General features: G+C 35.6%; 1 protein-coding gene across 4 annotated transcripts in view; it reads right to left on the reverse strand.

Moving 5' to 3' along the window:
- The window catches only part of GALNT13 (polypeptide N-acetylgalactosaminyltransferase 13), a 539,320-nt gene that overhangs the window by 422,299 nt on the left and 100,195 nt on the right, over window positions 1-16,826 (reverse strand). For all 4 annotated transcript variants that reach the window (XM_055308339.1, XM_055308341.1, XM_055308340.1 and 1 more), the window contains one exon: window positions 7,394-7,639. In XM_055308339.1, coding sequence (XP_055164314.1) covers window positions 7,394-7,535 — 142 coding nt within the window. In that variant the 5' untranslated portion in view covers window positions 7,536-7,639. The remainder of the gene's footprint in view (window positions 1-7,393; window positions 7,640-16,826) is intronic.

Raw genomic sequence — 16,826 nt, forward strand, 5'->3', positions numbered from 1 at the left:
GAGTGTTTTTCCCATACGCTCACTCTGACTCAGTTTCTTCATATTTTCTTTTCTTTTTTTTTTTTTTTAGTTTCTTCATATTAAAAAAAGAATACTTCACAGATTTTTTTTTTTGGTAAAAAATTAATGAGTTAACATTCGGAAATAATTTACAATAGTTAACATCTTATAATTATTGTTACTATGATCATTACTGGCTATGTACTTATCTTTGTTTACATATAAGCAACAATTCCTACTTAGATACCCCCCCTTTTTATAAAATCTTGAGCACTACCCCCTGAGTGTGAAGCCCAACAAAGGGCTCGATCTCATGACCCCTGAGATTATGACCTGAGCTGAAATCACGAGTCCAACACTTAACCGACTGAGCCACCCATGTTGTCCCCCTCTTTGGGGTTTCTAAGCAAAATCCTTCCATCATATCACTTCCATGTCACTACTTCTCATCTCAGACCATGCATTATTTATGGATTGACCAAAGTTAGAGAGTGAAAGAGATTACTTGCCATAGTTCCATAGAACATACAATCATTCATTTGAAGACCAGGATTTTTAAAAATCATGACTCATATTCATTTCATTCGACAGATGGCAACTGAAGCCCAGAAAGATTAATTAACTTGCCCTCAACCATAGGCCCTTAGTGGGTCAGCCAGGAGTAGGATCGACTACGGTAGAATGCTGATGCAAACCTACCACACAACTTCGAATTTGTCCAAAGTGTTTCTAGATGGACTGCAGAAACACTGGTCGTTTTAAATACCTCTTCGTTCAAATATCTAATTGTTCCAGCTTGGGAGGATCACTAGTTAGCATTCCATACCAGTTAGGAGTTAGAAATATCCTTCAGTGCATTTTAATTCTAAGTGGCCCCAGAGTAGAATGAAAAAGTTAACATGCTCCCCTAACAAGTACTTATGTTACCAAAAAGAAATCATTTAGAAAATAGGAAAATAAAAAGGATTTATATGTCTGCATTTAATATTGAAACAGGCCTACATGCTCCCATAAAATCTCTGAAATAATCTTTTTTAAAAACAGCATTATTCAATAATTGATACGTGAAAATTATAATTCTGACTCAGTAACAAAGATTTAATTATATTGCATATGCTTCATTCTTCAATAAAATAGAAAAATGTAATCCATTTGAGAAAAAAATTCCATAGAAGTGATGGTTAAGTTTGACATTTGGAGTTTAATAATGTAGCCAACTTCCTACTGAACAAGACCATTCAGTTGCCTAGCAGGTGTCTAAAATTCAACACGTCTAAAATAAACTCTATGTCCACCCTCAAATCATCTCCTCCTACATCATTCCCCTCTCAGGACATTGATCCAAATAACGCCCTCAGAAACCCAAGACTTCCTTGACATTCCCGTATCCTACACCCGCCAGAGCCAGACATGCATCCAGCTCCCATATTTCAAATATCTTTTCATTTTACCCACTTCCATCACACCTCACGACCACTCCTCCACTCTAAGTAGGCATCACGGCCTACACCGAATTCATGGGACACTACCATGCCTTCCTACTCAGCCTCCCTAAAGAGAATGGTTCTTCTTCAATCCGTTCTCCACACTGAATCCATAGTGATCTTTTCCTAACACAAATGTGATTGTGTCTGCTATGTCTTTGAAATCCATTCGGTGGCTTCCCAATTTTTAAATCCATTCAGTGGACCTTATTCATTTAGTTACCCATGAAATACAATAACAAATCAAACCCACATAAAAAACAAACTAGGACACTACTAATGCCCCATATTTAGTCAAAATATTCATCCCCAATTCATGCACCTACCTCACTTAACACATGACAATAAACACCCTAAATTCCATTATCATAATTGATCTTGCTTGCTTTATATAGTCTTGTTGCATCTCTATATTCTTAAAATGTCTATTTTTAAATTTTAGTTGGTTTTAGTTTTTCAAACTATATCATGTTATTTATCATCTTTGAGGGATATAACTATTATATTATCAAACTTCATTCATATATTCATTTTAACTAACATATACTATTCTCTTATACTGAAATATCACAGTTCATTCATCAGCTTTCTAACTGATAGGTCTACAGATTATTTTCAGTTTTATTTTTATAAACAGTAGTGCTATGAAATATTTGTCTATGTGGAAGAAATTTTGAGTGTATGACTATGAGTGATGGGTTATATGTGAATGTTCAGATTTCAGGAATAAGGAACTGCTAACTAAAATTATTATAAAAATGTGGAGATCTGGGTGGCTCAGTCAGTTAAGTGACTGACTCTTGGTTTCGACTCAGGTCATTATCTGGGGTCCTTGATCCCCTGCGTCAGGATCCACACTTAGCGCAAAGTCTACTTAGGACTTGTCTCTCCCTCTCCCTCTGCTCCTCCCTACCTTGTCCTCACTCTCTCATTCTTTCTCTCAAATCAATCAATCAATCAATCAATCAATCAATCAATCTTTTAAAAACGTGAGATGCATCACTTCTGACACTTGGTATTATCAGTAAATTTAATTTTTGCCAACTGAATGGATATAAATATGTCCTGATAGCTTTGGTCTGTGTTTTTTCTGATCACTATTGATGTTAATTTTTCCTTCATAAGTTTTTGTTGCTATATGTGTTTCCTTTTCTAAGAACTATCTATTCATTCCTATCACACATTTCTTCCTATTGGGTTATTTGTACTTTTTTTTTTATTAATAATAGTGTGTGTATATATATATTTCTTTTAACATCTACAGTTTGTAACTACTCTTTTAAGGTATATTTTAATGAAACACTTTCTCAACTTTAATATGGTCAAATTTATCCATATTTCCTTTTATGTTCAATGTTTTTTGCGTAGTATTTTAGAAGTTTTCCTTAATTCAAGGTCTTATAAATGCTTATTTTTTTAATAATAAATTTATTTTTTATTGGTGTTCAATTTGCCAACATACAGAATAACACCCAGTGCTCATCCTGTCAAGTGCCCCCCTCAGTGCCCACCACCCAGTCACCCCCATCCCCCGCCCTCCTCCCCTTCCACCACCCCTAGTTCGTTTCCCAGAGTTAGGAGTCTTCCATGTTCTGTCTCCCTTTCTAATATTTCTTACCCATTTCGTCTCCCTTCCCCTCTATTCCCTTTCACTATTATTTATATTCCCCAAATGAATGAGACCATATAATGTTTGTCCTTCTCCGATTGACTTACTTCACTCAGTATAATACCCTCCAGTTCCATCCACATTGAAGCAAATGGTGGGTATTTGGCATCTCTTAAGGCTGAGTAATATCCCATTGTATACATAAACCACATCTTCTTTATCCATTCATCTTTTGATGGACACCAAGGCTCCTTCCACAGTTTGGCTACTGTGGACATTGCTGCTAGAAACATCGGGGCACAGGTGTCCCGGCATTTCATTGCATCTGTATCTTTGGGGTAAATCCCCAGCAGTGCAATTGCTGGGTCATAGGGCAGGTCTATTTTTAACTCTTTGAGGAATCCGCAAACTACCAAAACTGGAACTGGAAGAAATAGAAAACCTGAACAGGCCAATAACCAGGGAGGAAATTCAAGCAGTCATCAAAAACCTCCCAAGACACAAAAGTCCAGGGCCAGATGGCTTCCCAGGGGAATTCTATCAAACGTTTAAAGAAGAAACCATACCTATTCTACTAAAGCTGTTTGGAAAGATAGAAAGAGATGGAGTACTTCCAAACTTATTCTATGAGGCCAGCATCACCTTAATTCCAAAACCAGACAAAGACCCCACCAAAAAGGAGAATTACAGACCAATATCCCTGATAAACATGGATACAAAAATTCTCAACAAGATACTAACCAATAGGATATAACAGTACATTAAGAAAATTATTCACCATGACCAATAGGATTTATTCCCGGGACACAAGGCTGGTTCAACACTCGTAAAACAATCAATGTGATTCATCATATCAGCAAGAGAAGAACCAAGAACCATAGGATCCTCTCATAAGATGCAGAGAAAGCATTTGACAAAATACAGCATGCATTCCTGATCAAAACTCTTCAGAGTGTAGGGATAGAGGGAACTTTCCTCGACATCTTAAAAGCCATCTACGAAAAGCCCACAGCAAATATCATTCTCAATGGGGAAGAACTGGGAGCCTTTCCCCTAAGATCAGGAACAAGACAGGGATGTCCACTCTCACCACTGCTATTCAACATAGTATTGGAAGTCCTAGCCTCAGCAGTCAGGCAACAAAAATAAAATTTATTCAAATTGGCAAAGAAGAAGTCAAACTCTCCCTCTTCACCGATGACATGATACTCTACATAGAAAACCCAAAAGCCTCCACCCCAAGATTGCTAGAACTCATACAGCAATTTGGCAGCGTGGCAGGATACAGAATCAATGCCCAGAAGTCAGTGGCATTCCTATACACTAACAATGAGAGTGAAGAAAGAGAAATTAAGGAGTCAATCCCATTGACAATTGCACCCAAAAGCATAAGATACCTAGGAATAAACCTAACCAAAGAGGTAAAGGATCTATACCCTAAAAACTATAGAACACTTCTGAAAGAAAATAATTTTTTTCAACTAAAAATTCTAGTTTTATTGTTGACTTTAATAAATCCAAAGTTTGGGATCCCTGGGTGGTGCAGCGGTTTAGCGCCTGCCTTTGGCCCAGGGCGCGATCCTGGAGACCCGGGATCAAGTCCCACGTCGGGCTCCCGGTGCATGGAGCCTGCTTCTCCCTCTGCCCCTGTCTCTGCCTCTCTCTCTCATTCTGTGTGACTATCATAAATAAATAAAAAAATTTAAAAAAATCCAAAGTTTATCTTGATTTATTACGAGTTAGGCATCCAACTTCATATTTTCCACATGGATTACCATCTTATTTCCAGATCCATTTATTGAAGAAATCTCTCCCCACACTGATCTGCAGCACTCCTGCCATATTCTGAATGTCCAACATGTGTAAGTCTACTTCTAGAGTTCTAGAGTCTCTATGCTATTCTGTTAAGTAATTTGTCTACCCATTGTGACCCCTTGTACCAATACTACAGTCTTAATTACTCTAATTTTATAAGAGCTCTGCAGTTTTCTCATTCAGAAGTATCCCGTAATCTGTTATTTCATAAAAATTCTAGTACTTTCCTTTCTGTTTTCCATCTCTGAGCTATGTTCTTTTCTCCTCCTTTCTTTTCTTTTTCTAGATATAATTGATGCAGACATTATGTACGTTTAAGGTGTACAAAATGTTGATTTAATGGTACTTAAATAATTGAGGAATTGATAAATAAGTGTATCTCAAAAATTAATTCATAGTGTATGCTCATTCTGGGAACTTAAAACTGTTTACAATTTAGGACTAAAAGAGATCTGAGAAACCACCTTCCAAACCCCTTTTTTTTTAAATAATGGAGACACATAAGACCAGAAGGATCAACTTTTTTTAAGTCAAAAAGTCAGTTTTTAGCAGAACATGAAATTTTCAGTCAAGTACAGTTTACACAGCATCACCTGCCTGTATATAAAATATTAAATGTGTGGCACCATTCCTAAATAAAGCTAATATTCTAAAATAATAAATAACAATAGAAAATACAATTAAAACCCTAAAGTCATTTCCATTTGTTCAAGACAAATATTAATGTACAACATTAAACGAGTCTTAAAAATAAGGAGAATACAGTTTAATTTTACAACTTAAGTATGAGGAAAAATTACTACTTTTGCCTTGCATCATTAAATTTCACATTTTGAGATTTAAGACTGAGCATTAAGGACTTAAATCAGCAAAGCTGTACTTTTTTGTACTTGCAGAATAAGCTGTCATAGTTTTGCTGAATCAGAAGATGTCATATTTTTGTGACCAATCTAGATGGCTCTATTCAACAAATGACAAAGTGATCATTCCAAACTGATGAGATCCACCAAAACACATTTCCACTTTCAGCCAAGCAGCAGCTCAACTGATTTAACAAAGAAGTAGAGAAGGAGGATTTTTTTTCTGGGATTTTAACCAAAGATGAGCATATCAATCCCCATGTTCATCTATCAAAAACTGATAGACTCATAAAGTTCTCCTCTTTGAATAATTCTAGCATAAAGGCATAAAATATGCATATAAACTACCTAAATGGGTCTAGGCTCAGTCACTTCCAATGTACTTTCAATTTTTTTTGCCAGTCAAAAATTACAGTGAGTCAAACTCATTTTGAAAAAGAGGAAGATAGAATTTCTTCAATTGAGCAAGAGCATTACTGCAATCTAAAGTGAAAGAAAAGTTGAAAATACTCTTTTAACAAAACTAATTTTTGGAAACGCTCTTCTGTGTTTCCTAAGCCTCATATAACCAAATAGTACCAATGAAATTATGTTTATTCACATACTTTGATTAACGAATAACCTCAAAAATATCTGTAGCATTAAAAGTAGACTACATCCATTAAACAAAGGCAAAACTCATGTCGTTAATTTAGATTCTCTTTTCCAAAAGGTACAAACATTCCAAATGGGTCTCAAAGCTTGTCTTTTGTTATATTTATTAAAAAAAAAACTTTTGCTAAGTAGAGAATTAATATAAACCAGATTTCAAGAAAAACAATATTTAATTCAATGATCATAAAACTAATTTCAAGCATCCTAAGTATGTTAGAAGCACCCCTATACTAGGAGTATTATGGAAATATTTTTAAAAATCTAGAAGTTGTTAACAAAAAGCATAGAGAAAGTTATTTGGAATAACTGCAGAAAATGAATCCCTGTAACTTGACTTAAAAAAAATCACCACTTTAAAAATCATTAGCTTTCTAATGTAGTCATTGAAACTGGTCCATAAAGAAGGATATAATAGTGAGCTAACGTGACATTAATTGTGTACTTGAAATTATAAAGGCACCAATCTGGTGCCCATAGATTGAATCTGGCCATCAATGTATGTTTTGTTTAAAAAGTTGTTTGTTTAAAAAAAAAAAAAGTTTGTTTTATTGTTTTTGGAAATCTGTAGGTGTGTCATGTGTCCTTACCTTTTGCTACCATCTCCTCTATCTCTCTTCAGTAGCTTTTCCCTTTTATGTTATGTGTTTAGCCTTCAAAGGCTTTTCCTTCTGGAAGCCTAAACTTTAAATTCAGTCCAGTTTGAATGTTCACAAAATTGTTCCTTCCGTACCGTCATCAAACACTGGAATTATTAAAATTGGAAGGTATCTTGCTCTTCTCATTTCTTCCAACAAGACTCCTGAGGCTGAGAAAGTAGCTTTCCCACAGTTAAATGGACATTAAAGTTCTGACAAAATGCTCTTCTAACTCAATAGCTTAAAAAAAATCCCTATTTCAAAGTTTCATGTTTTGTCAAGAGTCACCACAACTCTCATCTCTATAAAAGCAACATTTGCTTCATAAGCACTTACCCCTGAGTGCAGGTAACAGGGATCTCTCCTTCTTGTCATCACATTTGTTACATTCACTGAAGTACAGGAGTAAGAAGACGTCAACAAGAACCCACATCAGTGAAGTGGCTAGAACCACCTTGCAGTAAACAAACCTCCTCATGTCTTCCCTTGATTTCTAGTTAACACATAGATTGGACACAGATGCTACAGTGATAAATCCAAGCCACAGGGGTGAGCTCCAATGTAAAAGCAGGATGCATCCCACTGTATTAAAAAAAAAGAAGGAGGAAAAGAAAATTTCATTATTGTATAGTTTGTTTTACATAAAAGAGATATTACATGAAATTTAATATTTCCATCTATATCAGCACTCAGCCTTCAAATTCAGAATGAAAAACCTAAATAAGTGAAAACTGTAAGCAAGCCAGGTGTCTAAAATTCTAACAGCTAATCCCAGATCTGTCACTACTCTGCTGGGCACTTGACAACTCTTTGATTTCTTCAGATTGTATTCTTTTCTTAAGAAGTCCTATCATGAAACTTTGTAGAGCACCAGATTGTCAAATAGAGGAACCCTGAATTTACCGATTCAGCACTTCTGAGGAGCCAATACTGCAGAATCAGAAATCATCCTGGGATACAATATATGATAGTAGCTAAGAACTGACCTTTATACACAGATAGGCCTGCATTGTTCACCTTTCTGTGGGACTCTTTAAAAATTTTTTTTAAATATTTATTTACTTATTTGAGAGAGCAAGCATGAATGGGAGGGGCAGAGGGAGATGGAGAAAGAACCTCAAGGGATCCCTGGATGGCTCAGTGGTTTAACCCCTGCCTTTGGCCCAGGGCATGATCTTGGAGACCCGGGATCAAGTCCCACATCGGGCTCCTGCTTCACATGGAGCCTGCTTCTCCCTCTGCCTGTGTCTCAGCCTCTCTCTCTCTGTGTGTGTCTTTCATGAATGAATGAATGAATAAAATCTTTAAAAAAAAGAAAAAAAGAAAGAACCTCAACTCAAGCAGACTCCATACTGAGCCTAGAGCCCGATGTGAGGCTGGATCTCACCCCACAAGATTACAACCTGAACTAAAGAGTCAGACACTTAACAGACTGTGCCACCCAGGCTCCCCTCTGGGGAGCCCTTTTAAGCCTCTGTTTTCTTGTCTATAAAATGAAAATTAAAATGCCAAACCTAAAGATTTGCTATAAGGACTAACCACAATAATGCTTGTAAAACATCCTGCAGAATAGATAATTATTAATATTAACATGAAACAAACAAAAATTCTCAAATTCTCAAAAAGGACTAATGTATGAAATAAGTCATCAGTTACTTAGCTGTAAAAACCCACCTGGTCTGCAAAGAAAGTATCCACAACAAATGTATATTTTAGAATACATATTACACATTCAAAAAAATTAGCAGAAGGAAAACAAAATATTAAAGTGACTTAAAATAACCAAAGCACAAACTCTTAAAAAAACATAAAATATAAGTGCAAAATTATTGAGAGATATTCAAAAGAAGTGTAGAATTAACAATGTAAACATATTTTTAAAATTTATACTATAAAGAGTAATGGCTACCTCATTAATTTATTTACAATAAATTTATAGCTAAGTCATGTAAATATAACAAGCCAAAAATATTCTCATATCATTTGCTACATTTAAAATAATATCAGGGTGCCTGGGTGGCTCAGTAGGTTAAGCGTCTGCCTTAGGCTCAGATCATGATCCCGGGGTCTTGGGATTGAGTCCCCCATCCAGCTCCTTGCTCAGTGGGAAGCCTGCTTCTCCCACTCCCTCTCTCTGCTGCTCCCCCTGCACTCTTTCTCTCTCTGTCAAGTGAATAAATAAAATAAAAAATAAAATAAAATAATATCAATTGTGGGGTTCCTGAGTGGCTCAGTCAGTTGGGTGTCCAACTCTTGATTTCAGCTCCCGTCTTGATCTCAAGGATGGTGGGACTGAGCCCCGTGTTGGTTGCTTGGGATTCTCTTTCCCTCTCCTTCTGCCCCTCCCTCACCACCCCCACTCACTCTGTCTCTAAAAAAATAAAATAAAATAATATCAACTGAAATATAAAATTTCTGATGTGAATAAGTAACATAGTGTTGGAAAATATTGGGAAGAACAGCTATTAAATACAAAGATACTTGGAATATTTCATAAATACCTGTCTCAAAATAAAAACATCAAAGTGCAATTTGCTGAGGCAGCTCTTTAAATTAATGGCAGCAGACTTTGCATCATAAAGCAAAACAAATGCTGCTGCCTGTTATAACCTACCCAGACTCATAATGAATTTAAAATTTAGAGTGACGGTTGAAAAAAATTATAACAGAGTCTATTTTCAATATCTACATTAAATTTACATGTATTTAGCATACAAAGATTAAAAAAAGAAAGGTGCAAAATGTGCAAATCTAGGGAATACATGATATTTGGGGTTTATCTGTTTGCTTATTATTTTTCTTGAAAAAATGGCATGTTAATTATCTCCTTTATTTCACTTCAACTCCATTTTTCCATAAATAGTATAACTAAACATTGGAACTCGACCATTAAACTTGATAACAAGGAAATAATTCCCTATGTATATTTCCTGTTGCTCTGTGTATTCTTTACTCAATAGGAGATATGAAACAATTCAAGTCAAATGTTCTTTTTTTTTTAATTTTTATTTATTTATGATAGTTACACACACAGAGAGAGAGAGAGAGGCAGAGACACAGGCAGAGGGAGAAGCAGTCTCCATGCACTGGGAGCCCGATGTGGGATTCGATCCTGGGTCTCCATGATCGCGCCCTGGGCCAAAGGCAGGCGCCAAACCGCTGCGCCACCCAGGGATCCCTCAAATGTTCTTTCTTTGGTCCTATGATAAAGTAGTTCCCTTCAGTTTATTGTGGAAAAAAGGTCCCACAGAAAAGCATGTATAACACTGATGGTTACCAAATGGCCATTCCCCAGATTTAAGACAGGAATATCTTAAAATAAAAGATCCTGTAATAAAATATCTTATATGTTATACAGAGATCTATAATAAAAGGCATAACCAGTATCATCCCTGGCTCTGTCATCAAATGAAAAGATATCTCTGGGTAGGCATTTTGCCGCTCTGTGCTTCACTGCCTTTACTTGTAACATATTTCCTGTCGTATTCACCTCACAAAATATTGTAAGGCTTAAGTGAGATAAAGTATGAGAACATTTTTAAATGAAAATATAAAAAATATTATAATAAAAATGTGAAATCACTTAATATTAAATATTAAAAAATGTCTAAGATAAGACATTTCCTAATAAGAGCTTAACAGTTAAGGTTATTCGGAATTTAATATTAGCTTTAGTTATAATAAAAAGTCAAAACCATATCTTATTGCCATTTCAAGCATTATTCAAATTATTCTAATTTCATAGCCTGATAGAGTTATATATCAAGTCATTAGCACTGAGAGAAGTCTCCTAACTATTTTAAGTGATAAAACTACACTACTATTTTAATTTTTATTCGTAAAACAGTCTTTCCTCATATATTTCAAGTTCTCTCTCTCTCTCTCTCTCTCTCTCTCTCTATATATATATATATATATATATATATCAAGGTATATCTCTACCTTGAGAACACCTCTACCTTAAAAATACACTAAATTTTATCATTTATAAGTTTAATCTGCTGGCACTCGTGTAATAGTAATCTCATATATTCTAATACGCTTCACAAGAACAAAACTGATTGAGCAAAAAGATGGTATAATATACACACTAACAGTAACCAACATAAGCACAGTCAGTGGCCCACGTTAATTTAAGAGAATCAGCATCTGCATAATGTTTTTATTCCAGTAAGCTTCTATTTATTTGCAAACACTTCTCGATTTCTCAAACCAAATCCAAGTTCTGCAATAGCACTGGCTTGCCACCAATGTGGAACATGACTAACTTGCATAAACTACAGCCTCTTCTATCTGAAAACACAGCCCCTTTCCTAATTGTTTCACTCTCTTTTGAGCAGTTATCTCTCTCTAAAAGTATTTCTCTAGGCGGGAATACTTTGATTTTATTTATTTTATTTTTTTAGGCAGCAATACTTCTAAAAGAAAATCATCAAGTACCATCTTGCTAGTCAACTGCCTTTCTTTTTCTTCTCGCCCACCAAATCATATCAGACAGATATTCTATGACCTATTACAGGATTTTTGTTTAAACATATGCACCGTTTTCTTATTGATCAAAAATAGATTTCAAACTTTAAAACATCTAGATAGAGCTTAGGAATTTAGTGGATACGTTTTTAAATAAGGAGAAAAAGGGTTTTTGTTTTTGAATTAGGAGGTTATCACTTGCATGGAGAGTCTACTTTAGTTGCTACTAGACATATTTTTTTTCTGTACTCATATATTTTATTTTGTAGAAAATTGCATAATAGGTGCAAATTTATTCAATCTACTTTGTGAGGCTATATGTGAGGCTGCCAAAGGATCCCGGGAGCTAGTATAGGATTGCTGCTAGTGCTCCTAGAAGTCTCAGGCACCAGCATACTTCAAATGTCTCACATAGCTATGCAGGAGCTTCTGTGAGCTGATGACTGGACAAATGTGCAGAATTTGCTATACGGACTGATAAATCTAATGTGTAAGCACTGAAAAAAATACTCTGCATCAGCCACAGGTATGCTTGACAGGAAGACTGATCTATGTATGAATGATGAGCTACCCATAGCCTAAACCAATGGGTCCACTATAAAAAAATCACAACACACAGGAATATATACTAAGAGAGAAAGAAGCAACGATGACGCCAAATGAATGTCTACATGGAAAAAGTGGAATAGAATTTTTTTAAAAAGGCCTTCACTTGCATTTCAACTAAGGAAAGTTGAATAACTCACATCATAAAATGTGACTGTTAGGAGGCACCCTAGCATAAGATCTCAAATTATGCAGTGCAGAGTTAGAACGCCATGGGTTGAATCCGAATTCCAACATTGACTAATTGTATGACTTAATTCAAGTTACTTATATCTATGCCTCAGTTTCCTAATCAGAAAATGTGAACAATAATAATTACCTCACAGGCTATGATGAGTATTGAATAAACTAATGCATGCAAGCACTTAGGAGGGCTCAATATACATTAGTTATAATCAGTAGTAATAGTAATATTATTATCATCATGAACATCATCAAAAGAATGAGAGAAAAGAATGGGAATTTTCTTTGCCCATCCTTTCAAAAGTAGTATATATTCAGTATGCGTGTATTCAGGGCATCAGAGGACAAGACGAGCATCACAAATACATTTATTATTAATGATTGTATCACAAATGATAGCATTTTATATTTAATAATCACAAATATAAGTTATACCTCATTTTTTAAGGCAAAAACAAAATGTTTGTATAGCTATCATTTGATTCTCTGGTGAATATCTCTCTGACCCTTTTCCTAATTGTTCTCTTTGGCAGTGACTTGAGTCTCCAGACTGTTCCTTACATATACATTGCCTCAGGGCATTTGCATATGCTGTTTTCTCTGTCCAATGGCATGGTCATGGCTCCCTGCTCTTACTTCCTTCAGACCTTACTTCCTTCCTGCTCAAATGTCAAATCTTGGAGAACTTTCCTATCAACCTATATAAAATAACACACACAACGTAGTCACTCTGTACTTCTTAACTCATTTTATCTTTCTTCTTTGTACTATTATCCCCAAACATAGTAAAAGATTAATTGGATTTTTAATTTGTTTATTAGCTGTTCCTCTTTCTTAAATAGTAAGTTATATGAGAACAAGATTTCACATGTCTCACATATTCCTTTTCTCACTCCAATATATTTAAGTTTTTAAAACTCTAGCACTGGGGGTTGGGGGGCAGGGTAACTGAGTGATGGACATTAAAGAGGACACAAGATGTAATGAGCATTGAGTATACAACTGATGAATCACTGAACTCCACCTCTGAAACTAATAATACACTATATGTTAATTGGATTTAAATTTAAAAAACAAAACTAAAAATTTTAAAAAGGAATAAACAAACAAGCAAATAAATAAAACTCCAGCACTGGTTGTTATGGATTGTTATTATGAATTTTGCCACAACCATCCCCCAAAATTCATATGTGAAGTCCTAACCCCCAGTATTTTAGAATGTGACTGTATTTGGAGACAGAGTTTTTAAAGAGGTAATTAAGGTAAAATGAGGTCATCCACATTGGCCCTAATCCAAATGACAGGCATCGTTATAAATACAATATGACACAATCAGAGGAATGATCAGGTGAAAACAGAGAAGGCAGCCATCTATACACCACAGAGAAAGACCTAATGAAATGAATGTAACAAAGTCTGCTGACACATTGATTCTGAACTTCTAAAAATCTGTGAGAAGATAAATTTCTGTATGTTAGCAACCCCGTCTGTATTATTTTGTTATGGCAACTGTACCAAACTCTCCCCTATTCCCCTCCTACAAGCAAACAGATGACTATGACTGGTAAGGGCTCCCCGCTACTCCAAATACACTGGCTGTTCTCATTTTTACACTATAAACTCACATCACACTACAAGTAGGCTTTCAGTGCTTTGCTGCAATCCTGCAACAGTTCCTAATCAAATCAGTCTCCATCTATCAGGAGACTTTTGCAGCTTGTTTTCCTTCCCCAGACTGCCATCCCCACACTTTTTCCTCTTAGCCCATCCTGACACTTCTACATTTAGCAGAGAAGATATACATATTTGAAGGAGTGCTGTGCCTACTGCCATGTTGAATGCATGAACTTACTTGTTTCTATTACTGCCAAGCCCAAATTTGCAAGTCCAAGTGTTATGATGGATGACTGTCCTGGGAGCCCAACACCCTCTGCTCTCATGTAGGATTTCACTTATGCATTGCAATTGTCTGTTCTGCATCATTTTTTTCTCCTCTAGTAAGTCAACGCTATTAAAACAAAGATGCTGTATGAAGAATCATCATAAAATAAACTAATTTGACCCCACATCCCTCTTCAGCTATTCCTCTAGACCTTGCTCACCTTTAATACAAAACTTCTGGAAAGAATTATGTATAACCCTGTCTATATATCCCATATCTTTAACCTCATAATTTTGCTTAAATTCAACAGGCTTTAGCCCCTGCCACTGTATGGAAACCTTATTTGATATAATCACAGCCAATGGTCAAAGTCAACGTCCAATCCTCAAGCACCATTTTACATAACTCCCAAGTAGCATTTGACATACCTTGGCCAAAAACCTCGTACTCTTTTTCTTTTTTCTTTCAGCTGTAGAATTTACTGATTCATCACCTACATAAAACACCCAGGGCTCATCACAAGGACCCTCCTTAATACCCATCATTGGTTTAATCCATCCCCACCCACCTCCCCTCCAGTAATCATCAGTTTGTTCTCCATAGTTAAGAGGCTGCTTCTTGATTTGTGTCTCTTATTTTTTCCCTTTGTTCATTTGTTTTATTTATTTATTTCTTAAATCCACATATGAGTGAAGCTATATGGTATTTGTCTTTCTCTGACTGACTTATCTCACTTAGCATAATACTCTCTAGCTCTGTCCATGTCATTGCAAATGGCAAGACTTCATTCTTTTTATTGCTGAGTAATATTCCATTATACACATATACACAAACACACACACACACACACACACACACGCTTTATCCAAACATATCCAACTGTTTTTCTCAGTTGATGGACATTTGGGCTCCTTCCATAATTTGGCTATTGTTGATAGTGCTGCTGTAAACATTGGGGTGCACGGATACACCCCATAGGATACATAAATCCTTTGGGTAAATACCTAGTGGTGTAATTGCTGGGTCATAGGGTAGTTATATTTTTAACTTTTTGAGAAACCTCCATACCGTTTTCCAGAGTGGCTGCACCAGTTTGTATTCCCACCAACAGTGTAAAAGGATTACCCTTTCTTTGCATCCTTGCCAACATCTATTGTTTCCTATGCAACTTTTTTTTTTACAAGAAAAAGTTTCTGCCTCTTACAGAGTTGTCCATTCTGAATTTTCATCTAAATGGCACCAAACAATGTGTGATACTTTCTGACTGTCTTCTTCACTTAGCATAATATTTTCATATCCACGTTGTAGCATATACCAGTACTTCATTTCTTTTTCTTGACAAATAATATCCCATTGTATGGGCATACCACAATTTATTTATTCATTTATCATTTTGTCTATTCTGAATTGGTTATTATGACTAGTGATATTCATAATATAAAAATTTTGGTTATTATTAATAATGTAGCTCTGGACTTTCATGCACAAATATTTATATGGACACATGTATTCATTTCTCTTGAGCATATACCTAGAAGTTCTATCACTCAATCATATGCTATCCTTATCTTCTTAAATGCACTCCCATAATAATCTCTGCACAGAAGTCAGGTTGATCCTGTTAAAATTTAATCTCTTCTGTGTTCTGTTTACTATTGACCAATAACTTTCTATCACATTTAAAATAAATTCCAAATCCTTATCTTGACCTATAGCATTCAACCAAATCTGGATCCTGACTGCCATTAAGACCTCACCTTCCATCTCTCTTGCTCCTTCACTCAATGCAATCTAGAATCTTCATGCTTGAAGTTCTCCGTGAACACTCTTTCCCTAAATAATCCAATGGCACACCCTGTACCTTTTATTCAGATCACTGCTCATATCCTTAGAGATTTATTTTCTGGACCAACGTATCTAACATAATGCCCTGCCACCATCTATGTCATATACTTACATAATTTATTCAGAGTGCATATCACAAGTACATGTTTATTTATTGCTTACTTTCCCCATAATATTATGTCCATTATTTTCCATGCTATTCTTAAGATACTAAAAACAGTTTTTAGCATAAAATAGGTGTTTGATGAACATTTGTTGAATGAGTGAATTAAAGGACTGGGAAGTAAAAGCTCCAATAAAAATGTGGTAAAATTAAACAAGTACTGGCAATAATAATAATGAAAATCAAAAACATAATATTTGTTTGGTTCCGCTGTAGGTGATCAGTCACTCTAAATTGAAAATAAATACAAACTTGTTCACTGACATAAAGCTGTTCTCTCCTTCCATGCCCTCTGACACCTATTGTCTGCTCTAATCAGATCTCAGCTGTTTTAAGAACAAAAAGATGATTAAGGATAAGGTTGAGGGGGACGTCTGATGGCTCAGTGGTTGAGTGCCTGGTTTGGCTCAGGGAGTGATCCTGGGGTTCTAGAATTGAGTCCTGCATCAGGCTCCCTTGAGGGAGCCTGCTTCTCCCACTGCCCATGCCTCTGCCTCTCTCTATGTCCCTCATGAATAAATAAATAAATAATCTTTAAAAAAGAAAAAGGATAAGGATAAGGCTGAGTTATCCTGTCACCAGAGTGGACAGAAGGCCATATGTACCTCCTGTACAATTAT

The sequence above is a fragment of the Nyctereutes procyonoides genome, unplaced genomic scaffold (genome assembly GCF_905146905.1).
Source record: "Nyctereutes procyonoides isolate TBG_1078 unplaced genomic scaffold, NYPRO_anot_genome, whole genome shotgun sequence".
NCBI lineage: Eukaryota > Metazoa > Chordata > Mammalia > Carnivora > Canidae > Nyctereutes > Nyctereutes procyonoides.